The following is a 15,056-nucleotide window of genomic DNA, read 5'->3' as shown; positions in this document are numbered from 1 at the left end:
TCCTCCTGTCAGCTGGGACCCACCACCTTTGTGTCTCCTCAGCCTGGGAGGGAGTCAACTGAGCCCCCACTTCCATCCCCCAGATGCCCTGAGAACTCAGTGTCGAGTGCTGGTGGTCTAGAGCACACTGTGTTGTTGGTGCCGGTGACCAGTGTGGGTGGCCACTGCCAGAAGTCAGTGCCGGAGTCAGTGTTGGAAGTCAGTGGCAGAAGTCTGTGGCACTGCTGCCACTTAACTGTGAGCCTAGCCTGAAGAGACACCCCACATTCATGCCCAGCCACAGAGGATTGACTCCTAACTCCCAGCCTGAATTCCTCAGCAGGACATGGCCTGAGGACCTGAAAGCCGGCTGTTAATGGCTCCAAGCGCTCTCCTCGATGGGCCAGCAGGCAAGCAGAGGTAGCCCAGGAAGGCAGTGGACCAGTTAGGGCAGCAGGGGGGAATCACGCTCTCCCGGCCCTGCCCTTTTCCCTGGTCCCCGAGTTCAACTTGAAGAGCCCGTTCTGCTGGAAACCGTTCTACTGTACAAACATGAGAGAATGCCCAGAACTCGTAGATCTGCCTCATATAGTTCATCTATGGGCTCCGTCTGAGGAAAACTCATGGTACTTTAGTCTATGACCCGGGGGCAGAAACTCTTCCTGGAGCCAGGACAGGGGAAACGGTGTCGCCGACGGGCAGGAAGATGAAGAGCCAAACCACGTCTCTAGGAAACCCGGGGCCAGAGCCAGGGTCTACCTGGGAGGGGCACCCCAAGGGATGCCTGGCACTTACTTTATGGGGGCGACAGGGTTCCCCTGCCGGGATCTCCTCTGCTCTGGGGTCATGTAATCCCATTTGAAGACCAAGTTCCAGTCAAAACCTGCCGGAAAAGAAACAAAACGTAAGGGTGCTGGCGAGAACGGAGTGCGCTCCTGGCAGCTCTGTCCCTCACGGCTCAGACGTATTTGATACTCGGACTGGACTCACTGAAAACCACATGTAGCAAAACAATGAAGTAAAAGCACCACCGCTAAAGTAGCAGCGGGGGGGGGGAGGGGTCCAGCGGTCGGGGGGGGTGCGCACACCGACTCCTTCCCGAAAAAGCTCACCCCCAACGGAAAATGTGGGTCAGCCTTTCCTACAGTAAAATGCCTGAGAATCTCTCTGACAGGGAACAGAGAGCTGCTGAGGAGGGAGCAAACTCAAGTCTGCCACCACGCCTCCTATCCTATCCCCGGTGAAAGTACCCGGGGGAGGGACGAAAGCACAGGTTCCCTGGGCAGCCAACTCAGCCCCCTCAGGATACCCTTGACTGCCACTATACCATAGGGGGCGAGGTGGCAGAGGGGACCCTTTTAGGTGAAAACGAGCCAAAGGAAGTGGCAAAGTGGGAAGCAGGCTGTGATTTCTAAGACGGCAGCTGTCCTCATTCACCCTTTGAATCCACAGGCACCTCGGGGCAGCAGATCCTAGGCCGAGTACCTGGACGTGGTTCTGACATCCGTGGGCCCCTGGCCCAAGCTGTCGGGTACGCCCTTATGCAGAAGGCACCCCGCATCGAGCCAGTCCACCCCACTTGATGCTCTCGGGACGCACGAGGAGACCACTCTTGGTAACAGATGGCTCACTGCATTTCCAAAGGTCTGACGGCCAAACCTAACTACTCCAGGGCCATTGGACCTTGAGCTCTGTGCTGCCAGGCTTTCCGCTGGTAGGCATGACTTGAGCAGTGCCTAAGTCTGGACTTCAGTTTGTTCTGAGGTCGATGTTCCTCTGCCCTGCCAGCCCCCGCGTCTGCAGCCCGAACAGGGCAGGCTGGGAGACGTTGGCTGGAACGTCTCCGGGACCCACACAGGATCCTTTATGGCCCAACCAAGTGCATGGGACTAAAAAGGTCTCCCGGCTGTCACTGCCAAGTGCAGCAGGCTAGCAAAGAGGCAGTGAGCTGTTGGGGGCCCAGGTGGCAGGGACAGCAGCACAGAGGGGAAACTGAGGCAGGCCCCACACAGGCTTTTCCTGAAGAGCTCGGCTCTCCCTGAGGCAGAAGGCCTGCTTTAACCAGGGAAACAACAAGCGTCCTGCCTGTGTATGAACAGACAATGCAAAGGCCTCAGTGGGCCTGTTGACATAATGTTATCTGCATTTTTTGAATGATCACTGTTACTTTATTAATTTGGTCCAAAGAGACAAACTTTATTAGGTTTTGAGGATCTGCTAAAAACATCATCCTTGATTCTTCTTCCTAAAGAGATTTGAGAAAATGCTCCTGGAGTAAATCTGTACCTCCTCTTCTTCTGACCCAGCAGGAGGACTGCACTGTCCCCCTCCTCCCCCTCCCCGCCACCACCCCAGGGCATCTATGTCCCTGCACCGGCTCTCAAATAAGCAGCTGCTAAGGGAAAAGAGAGCCGTCAAATCTCAGCTCTTCTAAATCCTCAGGGAAGAAAACATTCTGAACACTGCTTTCTTGATAACTAGGGATCAGTCCTCTTTAAAACCCCAAAGCTTCAGCTTTGCGCAGTGGCAGTATCATAGCCAATGAGGTTTATCCGAGGCGTGATTATTGCTAATTAAAATCCCAAAGCTTCTCACCATTTGCAAGAATCTTTTCTGAATGTTATGGGTCCTGATGTAAGGAGTGTCCCCCAACCACGACCGCCCTGTTCTGCTGCCTCGGGATGGGGGAGCTGCTCACGCACGTCGCTGACCTCACGCTGGCCACTCTCATCCCTCCACTACCCTCTGTGGCTGGCGCTCCTATCCCCCCACTGCTCAGATGGGCATGCTGAGGCCCGGAAGTGACCTGGCCAGCCCTCAGTGACATGGCAGGTCAGGGTCTCCCTGAGTGTCTCAGCACTCTGTTTTCTGAGGTCATGCCCAGTTTTATAGTCTTATGGTCTTCTATTTTTGATGCTAGACTATGTGTCTGTGTGTCTGTGTGACTACCGTCCGTCCGTCCTTCTCTAATCAGCTCAAAGTGTTAGTGGTGGGAAAAGCAGCCCCTTGCTTCACATAAAGAAACCGGGGTGCTGGACGGCTAGGAAAGAAACCACGGATCTCAGGTATAAGGAATCAATAGTGAACAGATTACACCAACAGAAGGCGAAGGCTTTGATCTCTCTTTCAGCTGCCCTGAGCCGTCTTTGCCGCCCTCTTGGCTCTTAGCTGCGTTCTGAGAGGCGTGGCTGCCCACCAGTGGGGTTTCAGAGCACAGAGCCTTCACCGCTGGGCCCCGCCAGCCCCCCAGCCCCAGGGACACAAGGACAACTTGTAAGAGCCAGACACCACGGGACCAGTTCCTTCGAGGGGGCCAATGTGGTCCCCGCACCCCTCTCAGCACCACGAAGTGCGGCGTGAGCTCAGGGCTTCTCCAGGCTGGTCCCCTCATGGGTCCGTCCCACCAAAGCTACTTTGATATTTACACTAAGACCTCGCATGCCTTGTTCACGCCCTGCCTTCAAAAGCGCATGATGGGGTTTTCCAGAAGCTACACAACGCGTGGTGTCGGTTCTCTGGTGGACAAGAGGACATGGCACTTGCAGCGTCTTGTGTTTTAACAATTCCTTGGCTTTACTCCCTAATACGGCAAGTGCTGACACATACTGCCCATGTGAGCAGACGTTCTTTGGGGCCTCTGATGGTTTTTGAGAAGGCGGAGCACGTGAGACAAGTGACTCAAGGGGCCTGGGTTGGGGGGCGTAAAGGTGCACATCTGGAGGCTGTGGGGACTGACAGGAAGCCGGTGTGGCCCCTCGAAGCAGGATGTGGGGGGTCGGCAAGGTGGGGAGGAGGCGTCCACAGCCAGCCGGGTGCAGGGATGACGAGTGGGTAGGGGTGGTCGCCGGGAGCTGGTGGTGACCTGGCTTTGCCACTAGGGAGACGCAGGCTGTCAGGGGCGCCGGGGTCAGAGAGGAGGCAAAGGCGAGCCCAGCCCTTCCCCTCTGCAAACCCCGAGCTCTGTGATGCTCAGCACAGACCGCCTGTCAGCTCGGGTGACGCCTCGGCCCAGCCTCTGACTTGGGAAAACTTCATCTTCTCTGATTAAAAATGACACCCGAACTGTGTACTAAGCCCCACATGTCGTCACAGCCACAGAAGGTCAAAGAGATAAGAGGAGAACAGGAAGTGCAGGAAGTTCTTTAAGGGAAAGAAGGCCATTTTCCTCTATTTGTGAAAGTCTACTTGTCGGGCATGGAGACCGTCTGTGCTTGCAGCAAGTGCACTGGAGGTGAGCACGCGGCATCACTGTACTTGTGACACTGAGCGGGAGCAGTCACCAGCCGTCGTGTGGACAGCCAAGGCAAGGCAGGCTGGACCTGGAGTGGCACCTACCGCCTTTCAAGTCAGCGGACGCCCCCACGTACTGGAAGTTGTCCATATTAATGACATCAATGATAGGGGACACTACCCGCGTCCTGTCCTGAAAAACAAATCAACAACAGAGGCGGGGGTCAGTATCACAAACTAAACAAAGCATCCCGCCCCACCAGGGGCAGGCATCGGCGTCCGGCAGCGTCAGGGACACCTGCCACCCCTCCCACCACCTGCCACTCCAGGCAGGCGGGGGCGCTGGGGCTCCCCATCCCCCGAAACCCACCCTCTGCCGTCACAGACGGGGTCTGTTCTGGGCCAAGTGACGTCAACAGGGAGCAGGCAGAGAGAATCGCTCCCTGCTAGCAGACAGCTGTGGCCATGGGACACCTCCGGCATTTGCTGCCTAGGCTGATGGCCAGGACTGCCCCCGTGTGTCCCCCGCATTCTCTTCTGCTTCCCCAGGCACCCAAAATTCCAGGCACAGGGCTACTCTCCTTCCGACAGAATCTAAGCTCAGCTGTCCTTAAGCGTCCTATTCTATGAGCTGCAGTCAGTGCTGAGAAAGGACTCTCGGCGGAGGGAGCCACACAACGATGCTGGGAACCCGTCTGTGTGTGTGTGGTGGGGAGCACATGGATATGGCTATGGCTGAAGGTAACCCAAGGAAACTCAAGAATCCCAGATTCAAAGCACATCTCACCTGTGAGTCCACCTGACAAAACATATACCCCCTTAGATGGAGGCATTTCTTTCTGCCACAGTCATTACTCTGGTGGTCTGGGAACATACGGTCTTTCAACTTTCCTGCCCTGTTTAAGATCAGATGCTTGGGGCGCCTGGGTGGCTCAGTGGGTTAAGCCTCTGCCTTCGGCTCAGGTCATGATCCCAGGATCCTGGGATCAACCCCCGCGCTGGGCTCTCTGCTCAGCAGGGAGCCTGCTTCCCTCCACCCAGCCTGCCTCTCTGCCAACTTGTGATCTCTGTTTAACTTGTGATCTCTGTTTGTGAAATAAATAAATAAAATCTTAAAAAAAAAATAAGATAATCAGATGCTTGACGCTGGTGAGAGGCCCTGCCCCACGTGGCTTGTTAACAAAAGAGTAAATGCTTTCCTCCAGCCGCTTATAGAACCTGTGTTCACCATAAGAAAGACTATGAGAAACAACGAGTAACAGAATCTGCAGAGCTAGCAACAGAACACGTCAGGGGAAGATGGAAGAAGAGTCTCAAGTTTCACTAGCCCCAGGGGCAAGTTTACGGGGTAGAAACCCCCGTGCAGGCCCTAGGCATGGACAGTCCAATCTTTCTCGCTCGGGTCCGCCTGGGCCTAGGGATGGGAGTTGAAGAACACACTGTGCTCGGCTTTTACGTCCATTTCTTTTGTTTTGACTTCTGATAGGACAGGACTTAGTGAGCTTTATAATTTTCCACTCCTTCCATCCTTACTTGGGGAGAGGGTACTGGAAAGGCTTGTGACGGTCCCCGCCGTGGAGGTATGGGGTCTCCGCACATGCTAGCATCTTGGCTGTGGCTTCTGTGTCCTCTGCCACCCGGGGAACAGCCTTGTGCTGTGAAGACCGACCTGGGAGAGGTTGGGTGGGGGGCTACAGGAGGGTGGGGTTTCCAGGGGGTTCCTCCTTCAGCTGGGTGGGTGTGACGTGCCAGAGGGCTCAGTGTGGGATGGGCTAGGACCAGCTTTGCCTTCTTGGCTCTGCCTCCTGTAAGAATTTTGGATGTGTAATTCAAGTTCCCTGGATCCCCAGTCCCTCTTGTGTCAAATGGGGGTAAGAGCCAGATCCCAGGTAATAGGTAACGTGTCTAACGTGTGGTTAGTAAAGAGGTCTGAATACTGTACTGTTACTATGAGTGCACAGAGCCACACTACCATCGCATCGTAATTACTAGTAGCTGGTGGTTAGTTAGTATCTCATGACTTACTATCCGTCGGCTACATCCTCGTCATGCTTGACTTGCAAAAGGTATGACTTGTGCATTTCCTATTTCTCTAGTACTTTCATTAAGTTTGCTTCTTCACTTTCCTAAGAAACACTTTCTCAGTCGGGAGGAAAGAAAGGCAGCAGAAGAAGTAAAAGGCAAGAGACATGGCAACAGGCCAAAAGGAATACCACTGGCGATGTTTCTAGAGACAGAGGTTCACAGAACAAGCCACGGGTCACCCTGACAGCCTCAAAGGGTCAATGGGGTGGTTGCGGGCCCCCGTCCCACTGCAAGCCCACAGGCTGGGTTTCTCAGCGAGCAGCAGGCAGGAGACACATACCCTGGCCCTCAGGGCTCAGGCAGCCAACGCCCGGCTTGCACCTGCTGGAGGCCCGGCGCTGGTCTGCGCTCCGAGGGTTGGCTACAAAGCGGCAGGCAGGGGAGGAAGGTCCTCCGAAAGGAAAGAAAAGGCATCAAACGAGTCAGGCTCTCACCAGCTTCTGCTGATCCTTGTCCCCCGCCTGCCAGGTGCTTTCCTCCCCAGCCACAGATTCCCACGGTGAGTAAAACGCTCTCTGAACAGATGCCCAAGCGCGGACTTTTCCCCTCTCTGGCATCAAGGCAAACCGCAGCGCAAGCCCCGCGCCTCACCTCGGCCACCCTCTCCAGGAGGGGCTCCAGCCAGTGCTCGTTGCACTCGCAGTGGCTGTCCAGGAATGTCAGCACCTTGGCCTGGGCCGCGTCGGCCCCCCGGACCCGTGAGCGCATCAGGCCTGCGGAAGGGATTTCAAAAGCGCGTCAGGGTATCTGAGAAAAAGGCCGCGGTGTCCTCCAGCCCCCCGCGTGGACACCCCATGTGGCTCTGCGGGCCCCTGCGAACCGGGGCGGGAGGATCCATGCTGGGACAGAACTGCCGGCACTTCCTCCTCCGAAGTGAACTGGGCGCCCGGGAGCACGACCCTCTCAGAACGCCTGCCCTCTGAGACAGGCCTTTATGCAATGAGCTGTCCTCCATCGAGCCACTTGGGTGTGGGACTTTTACAACTATTTTCCCCTGACACAGCCACAGGGTTTTATAATTCACTGGGCCATGGAAGGTGTTACTCAGACACTTCCAGGGGCTGAAGGGGCCGATGTCGGGGGCGGTAACGCAGTGAGAGCAGAGCTGCAAGTATCTTTGTCTTCCTATGACCTCGCGCAGCCCAACAGCACCTGGGACGAACCCCCGGTGACTGGCTTTTAAACAAAATTGGTTCCATATCAGTCAAATTAATACCACTTATATACTTGTGACTGTGCCTAATGCAGTTTTTTTCCGATCATGCGAAGTCTTAGCACAAGTGCTGTCTGCGTCACAGGGTAGGGCGGTCATCATCAGTGGCTTTTGCCGTGGATGCCGGGCCCCAGATGGCCCCTGCCTTGCCTGTGATTCCACGTGGATAACACGGTGTCAGTTATCCATGGTTAACTGTAGTCTAGAAGCAGATGACCCTCCTTTTGATGTCTCCTCAGAAGGCCAAGTGTCAAGCCGTAGCCTGACGCTATGTCACTATGTCTCTGTCACACACGTCACTTTGCCTCATCACATGGGCATTTTATCATCCCGTCAGCACGAGAAGGGTGAGTGCTGTAGGATCAGGTATTTTGAGAGGGACCACATTCACCTAACTTTTCTGTAGTATACTGCTGTGACTGTCCTATTTTACCATTACTGTTGTTCGTCTCTTACGGTGCCTAAGAAACAGTCTAAAGAGGGTCCGTATGACCCGTGGTTTCTGGTATCCCCTGGGGGAGGGCCAGTGTTTTCAGTTGCTTCGTACACTGTAGTCAAAATGGGTTTTCCATGTTTCTTACAGAGCTGCGTGCCACGGGAGGGAAAAGAGATGAGGCTTCTCGTACTGGAAAGGGCCAGGGAGCAGGCAGAAGCAGTCAGACTGGATGGGGCTCAACCCTTAGAAGGAGAGAATCACGTGAAGTGGAGGGCCTGTGCTGGTGGCGTTTCCCGCAAGGTTACTCCATGACCCACCGCAACACCATCTTTTTGGGTTGTGGTGTCAGAGGACAGAGTCGGGGGTCTCCAGAGTGGCCGGAAACGGAAGGAGATCCCGGAAAGGAGGGCAGCCCCCGGGCTGGCAGAGCACCTCCCCACAAATCCTCGGCTGACCGCCGGATCCTCAGGCACAGGGGAGACCCCAAGCAGTGGGTGAAAGGGAACCATCGGAGGGTTCAGCTGGTGACTACCCCAGGGACGCAGACTTTGGCACAGGAGTCCTGCGCGCCAAGGTCATCTCTGAAGTTCCTCAGCTGATTCTAATAAACAGCAAGATGAAGAATCACTACAACCCTCGGCACTGACTAAAGCTAAGCCATTCCTTCGCTGCCATAGTATTTTATATGACTGATTTTCTCTCTCATCCAGCAGCAGTACCGTAGGGACCCGTCTGTACGTTCAAATATATGGGATACACACCACGTACACACCAGCAGCCAAGCACACGTAGACATTAGTGTGTGTGCGTGTTCTCGCTCACCCGTCGCACACTCATTTGTTTCGAACAGTGTCCCACCCTCTGCTTCCCCCGGTGGCCCCTCCTCGCCCTGTTCCGAAACAGTGTCAATGCGGGCTCTCACCCAAATGAAGATGCTGAGTTAAAGCACGGAGAAGGACCCATTTCGGAGGCTAATGGCACTCCCTGACGAGGCTAGCCAGTGATCGGTCAGGGATTAAATGCCGACATGAAAAATAATTTCTCTCTTTTCCACCTCTTCTTTTCTTCCCCCCTGTGCTAGCAAACACTTCGGGCTTAAATTCAAAAAGTTATAACACGGTTTGTGTGGAAGCAAACGTAAGGCAAGACTTTCAGTCTGATCTCAAGGTTTGGGCTTATTCTAAGCTTGGGAGACGGATGGGGAGTCCAGCAAACGGAGCTGGCTTCGGAGCAAGCTGGTCCCCTTGTTTACATATCCTGAACATCTGGACTGATGACCTTCGTTGGTTAAAATACGGTGCTGATGGCGTGGTCCTAACAGGCTCAGTCACTTTAACACGGATGAAATTCGGGCTAAGACGAACTGACTGTTGGACTGTCCAGGGGACCAGAAGAAATAGTGCATATTGATCAGGGATCGCAAGCACCACCACTGCAGAATCAACAGAGTCCTTCTCAAATAACGAAAATGGCCTGTTTTAAAGCATCTGTGTCCGGACTACGGTGGAGTCTAGAATCCAGCCGCCGTGCCCTCCGACAGCACGGATGCACGGGATGGTCATTACCCTGCGATTTTAGTCTCCTTTCCAGACACTTCAAAGTAATACCTCCCCTTTGGAGTCTCTCTTGTAACTGCCAATAAAGTCGACTGATGAGCCCAACTCCGGCAGATAAGACTGACAGCAGGTTTTGAAGCTGGTATTTGCAAAATCCAATAAGCATGTAATTGCAGCGCTAGCTTCCTTCTCGGGATGCCGCACCTCCAGCGGGCTGTCAAACTCGAACCCCTTATTTTATCAGATGCCTGGAGCATGGAGTCATTAAACTTCTCATTACTAAATCTTTGTTTTTCTTCTAAACTCTACTACTCCAGGGACTGATAAGCCTTCCTCGATGGTAAAAGGAAGAGAGGAGCCAATTTCCCAAATACATAAATAAAAATGTAATTTGAACTCCTGCTCTAGTATACAAACAATTTCAATTAAGCTTTGAACATCCTCCCTAGGCTTTGCCGGGAGAGGCTCCCAAGAGGCGCTGGTTCAGAGAGACAGACAAAAAGACTGGAAAGTTAATTGTTCTTTGAGCTGAAATATTTCTTTAAGTCGTTGCCGGGTTCGGGAAAAGTCAGAATTCAACAGTCTTGGTACGGAATTAAGAAAAGAGTCTTACCTTCTCGCCGATCATTTCTGAGAACTCGTACCTTCTCAATTTTCCCCAAGAGGGCCCCGTCTTCAGCTAGGGAAAGAGAGAAGCGAAACATGTGGTACCCCATTTACAAGGGCTTTGCACTCAAGTATCGTGAATCTCGGTCATCTGTGGGCAGAGACTCTCCTGGGGCATCAAAGAGGCACTCCTTCTTTTGCAGGCCCTGATCTCTGGCTGTCTCGGGAAATGCGTCACTAGCAGCCACGCTAAGGGAAGCTGGCGTTCAGAAGTCCGGCCGGGCATGGAGGAGGAAGCCAACCTGGTACTTACGGTCATTGCTGTAGTCATCCACCAAGATGATCTCTTTTATGAGGTGGGGTGGGCTTTTCTTAAGCACACTGAGGAAACAAACATAAAGATTGGAGGTCTTTAACGAGTATCATTTGGGGTGGGGAATTCTCACATGCTGGTCCCAGACCCTGGGTGGAGAAGCCACCAGCCACTGCTCATGCTGTGGTCAGGTGACCTGCCTGTCTCCCCCCATCCCCCAACCCCAGACAGCTGGGGCCGTGGGGCCCTGTCCAGCACCCCTCCCAGGGAACACCTCCCATACGGTGCAGCAGGCAGGCAATGGTGGGGTGGGGGGGCCTCTCCAGCCCTCACCTGACCACGGTCCTCAGCAAGGCCGACCTGGCTTCATTGTGGAAGGTGATCACCACGCTGGTGGCCGGCAGGTCCACACGCCACTGCTTCCGCTGACACCTGAGGGAAGAGCAAAGATCATTCCCTGAACAAGAACCTGGTCCGGCCTCGGGAAGGTTCTGGGGAGCACGGCCTGGCCTCGGGAAGGTTCTGGGGAGCACAGGCAGCCCGAACGGCCACGGCGGACATATTCGGACGAGCTGGTGATCCGTAGGAGGGACCGGCCTGTTCTGAGAGGAAGTGACAAGGGACATAAGGAAACAGGAAAACACAACCGGAGTTACATTTTAAAAGATGATTTCGGCGGAAAGTAACATATTGAGAACATCTTTCTAACGCTGAAAAAAAAAAAGAAGCGTGTTTTAAAACAGTGAAGTCCCACTTATTCTCACATACAGATACACCTCAGAGATGTGCTTTTCACAATCCGCAGTGGGTATTTCTGAGGGCTGGAACCAACTGCGGGTTGATGTTCTTTTCTCGTTTCTTCAGCAGCACACGGGGCTTCTGGGGTTCTTGGCAAAGCTGTGTGTGGAACCTGCCACTGCCCCGCTGACCACTCTCCTCCTACCCTTCTACCAAGGCAGCAGGGACACACGTCTGTCACCCTGCCAGGCTGGGGCAGGGTGAGGGCACGGGGGCTCCTGAGCCTGCCTGCTCTCACCCTTCATTTAAGGAGCCGAAGGAACCCCAGGACTGCAAAGCGGATCCGGGGGAGCTGGGGAGAAACTACGGGCAGAACAACGCAAGGCATCTATCCAGTCTGTTCTCCACAAACAGACGCAAGACTGTGAGGACACGGAATGGCTCTTTTGAAAAACAGGACTCTGCCAGCCGGAGGCTGAAGACGCTAGAGTATCCCACACCAGAGGCAGAATGACCCAGGAAGGGGGCTCCACCTCAGCAGAGACCTTCCTAGGGGACCCTCTGAGGTGGGCTCCATTGACCCGGAGAACATGCCGGCGGGGCGGGGATGGTGCCGGACACGGAGCGGTAACTCTGCGGCAGGCTCACCGCCTGTCAGGACCACTGGGCAGCCATCAACTTGGGGTTTCAGTGCATTCGGAGAGTTTCCAAAATGGTGGCACCTGCTTGGAAAAAAGGCTGGGGAGACCGTCAAGCATCTTTGCCCCGAGGGAAACCGTTCTCCGTGTTTTTGTAGTCAGGGTGGGAAGAGTGAGAGATTTTTGCTGTGAGCCTGCAGCAGGGTGGGAGCTGTCTGTGGCACCCACAAGGAGGTCTGGCCATGCTGGCCTCTGGCACCTGCAGGCGGTCCTGCCCTCACACAGGGATGCTCGCTGCCACCAGCACTGAGGCCGCTGGAAGCCTTCCACGGCGCCAAGACACTTTGAAAACCCTGTTTTACCTGTTAGCCCTTAATGCAGCTTACCACCGCTGTGAGGGATCCGCTTCCAGAATTAAAGGCGTCTATCTTGAATGGCAAATCGGTGGGAAGAGCGCAAAGATTTCTTTAAAGAGTCACCTTTGGAGCTCAGCCACGGCTAAAAGCATTTACGCAGTTAGGGACTAAAGTGGCCGCGCGAGTGGCTCACGGACAACGGTCAGCAGTTCCACACAAACGAGGACATCTGAGAGGAAAATGAGACACTCATTTTCCCTCCTGACTGGGAAAACGACTTCAGAGGAGCACATTCTCAAAAAAAGCAAGAAAAGCCAGGCAATTAAGAAGCAATTAGGTCAGAATCACAAGATGGACCTCTTTTGTTTATTCTGGTTATCTGGATAGCCCGACTGTCATTAATCATGAGAAAACCGCATCATCTACCCGTCACTGCCGTCCGGGGGACAAAAACGCATTCTGGAATTGATATGGTACCTCATTATGGCTCCCGGCAGCCACGTCTTTAATGACAAGGAGACAGATAGGCTAGTTTTACTGTCACTCCTTTTCTTTCCATTTTCAGAATTAGCCAATTGTTGGATTAAGGGAGGATGTGCAAGGTTCAGCTGTGAACACATTCCTGACGGCAGTCCTTCCCCCAACGCAATCTGTCATGCATGAGAAGAGTGATGCCCTCCGCGGTGAGGGGCCACGCAGTCCAGTGCGCAGCGCTGAGCGGGGCAGGCCAGGTGCACCCCGGCTCCCTGAGCACGGGCCGCCGGGGCATGGGGGGACTAAACCAGGGAAGCACCTTTGCTCCTCGAGGCGTCGTCCACTTCATCGATCCAATCATGCCCTACCCTCTCGGCTTCCTCTTCTCCACGGGAAGCCTCGTGCTCTGCGAGTGCTGGGAAGTCTCAGGGGGGCCCTGGGAACGTTTTTTCCAGAACACAAAGGGCTGCTGCTTCCACATCGTTTGATGAAAACTCCCCTGCATATTCATAAGGCTCCAAGTTCTGCTAGGACTTGGCAGCCAGGAGGCATCCCGTTCTTTAAGGCAAAAGGGATAACGAGCAGCGACGGAGAAGTATCTTACACCCCACGGCTGCGAGGGTATGTGCGCACGGACGCGTATGGATTCAGATCCCAACTCCTCACGCAGAGCCAAGAGAAGGGGGAAGGGGGAGCGCAGAATTTCTTTAAAAAGAAATGGAATAAATCTCGCCTTTAAAGACTCCCAGCCGTGCCAAGCTGTCTTCACTACTGCAGAGCGAGTGAAACAAGGCCCCATACAGCAGCTCCTCGGGGGACTCGGCTGCTGGGGATGTTCAGGCTGGAGCTCTCCCGGGAAGTCGGGGACAGACCGCAGCTCCCTGCAAGCCCGTGGTGGGACGGGTTTGCCGCCGAAAGGAGGTGGAAGCCGTGGGTACCCGGGGATGCACGACGGGGCCCTGGGTCACATGCTGGGGATGCAAGGTCGCCAGAGTGTCCACGGGTCTGGTACTAGAGTGGTCATTCGGGTGACTTCTGAGCCGGTAAAATGCAAACTTTAAAGATCTCCATGCCCACGTGCTCCTGAGCCCTTCTGAAGAATGAATTTGTCTCCGGGGCAGATCGTTCTGACGTGGGGGTTGTATTTGGGGTTGAACACAAAGTAGATCAAAGAACCCCGGGCATTGCTTCGAATGCACCCCCCAATGCACGGGGAAGCTAGGGGCTCTGTTTGGGAATGCAGGAGTTGAATCATGCGTGTTTTCTGCTCTCCTGCCCCCCAGTATGCCACTGCTCCCCACAATCCCGGCTGGTCCGGTATTTCCGCAAAGGGCCTATGGTAGCCTTGGTTACCAACTGTGTCATCTGCAAAGATGGCTCTCATAATCTTGCACGGTTGTTGGAAAAATCAAATAAAAATGTATGAAAAAGAAGGCCACTGTAATTCTAACTCAGGGGTGTAATGCACATGTGGTGGTTGTGTACCATTGGTGCCGGCCATCGGCATGTGGCGGTCAGCATGGAGTCTTCCCTGTGAACTTGCCGTTGAGGCCAGTGTGACAGGCGTGAGACAGACTAACGCACGTGGCGATCTGGGGGAGGACAGCATGGTCACTCAGGGGAAGAAGGGTTCCTAGGGCTGCAGGAAAAGCTCAGCGGATGGAAGAGAATGGGGCAGAGGAGGAGGCTTCAATAAGCGAGAGAGAGTTCCGAGACGTCTATAAGGTACAGAGCCGCACTTAGTGAGGCAGGGATGGTGGCCAAACTCAGGGGGACAGGAAAGAAGAAACGGTGGGCTAACATGCTCCATCTCCCTGATATGTCTGTCCAACTCAGATTTTGTAAGGAAAATACTGAGCAAGTTGGCTGAATAGCAATTAATTTAGTAATTAAATTAGTAATTAAGCATGACTCTATGTTAGCCTAAAGACTGATTTCTAGGATGGAAGAGACACACCTTAAAAGATAAACAAGCAATGTTTCCAACCATGTCAAGCCATTGTCTGGTCTCCGGGTGCTCAGAGTTGCCCAGCCCCTCTGTGAAGCCCACGGGGCACTTCTGGCCAGTCCCAAAAGGGGGATGTGTAGACCCCACGACCCTGAACATAACACACAGCCTGTATTCTGATAACAGGCTGGAGTCCTGAGCCGGAGGAAATCTGCTGGCCACAGAAACCTTGGATGTTTGTTTCTGCAGCGGACACTTCTCACTGTGCACCCACAACCCACCCTCCAGCTGTGCCTCTGCTTCCTGTGGACCAGCTCAGGGAGGACCACCACCAGGCTCAGGCAGGGCCATGGGATTTCAGAGTTCTGAGTGCTGTCCTATGTGTTCCTCTTTATAAATTATTAAGTTGCTGTTCTGGGTTGACTCAGTCTGCGAATTCAGTTGGAGTCTGCACCTGAGAGACAAATCTAGCTTTGGTTTGCTG

General features: G+C 54.1%; 1 protein-coding gene and 1 pseudogene across 2 annotated transcripts in view; one reads left to right on the top strand and one right to left on the bottom strand.

The window, feature by feature from the left end:
• Positions 1 to 15,056, bottom strand: part of GALNT2 (polypeptide N-acetylgalactosaminyltransferase 2) — a 177,490-nt gene that overhangs the window by 23,880 nt on the left and 138,554 nt on the right. For both annotated transcript variants that reach the window (XM_032311942.1, XM_032311941.1), the window contains exons 4-9: positions 10,752 to 10,850; positions 10,419 to 10,486; positions 10,113 to 10,178; positions 6,886 to 7,007; positions 4,315 to 4,402; positions 775 to 862 (exon numbers count right to left, since the gene is read on the bottom strand). In XM_032311942.1, coding sequence (XP_032167833.1) covers positions 775 to 862; positions 4,315 to 4,402; positions 6,886 to 7,007; positions 10,113 to 10,178; positions 10,419 to 10,486; positions 10,752 to 10,850 — 531 coding nt within the window. The remainder of the gene's footprint in view (positions 1 to 774; positions 863 to 4,314; positions 4,403 to 6,885; positions 7,008 to 10,112; positions 10,179 to 10,418; positions 10,487 to 10,751; positions 10,851 to 15,056) is intronic.
• Positions 2,492 to 2,619, top strand: LOC116573832 (annotated as a pseudogene).

Source organism: Mustela erminea, chromosome 14 (assembly GCF_009829155.1).
Source record: "Mustela erminea isolate mMusErm1 chromosome 14, mMusErm1.Pri, whole genome shotgun sequence".
NCBI classification, from domain to species: domain Eukaryota; kingdom Metazoa; phylum Chordata; class Mammalia; order Carnivora; family Mustelidae; genus Mustela; species Mustela erminea.
The sequence above is the reverse complement of the archived record's forward strand: the minus strand, read 5'-3'. Positions and strand labels throughout refer to the sequence as shown.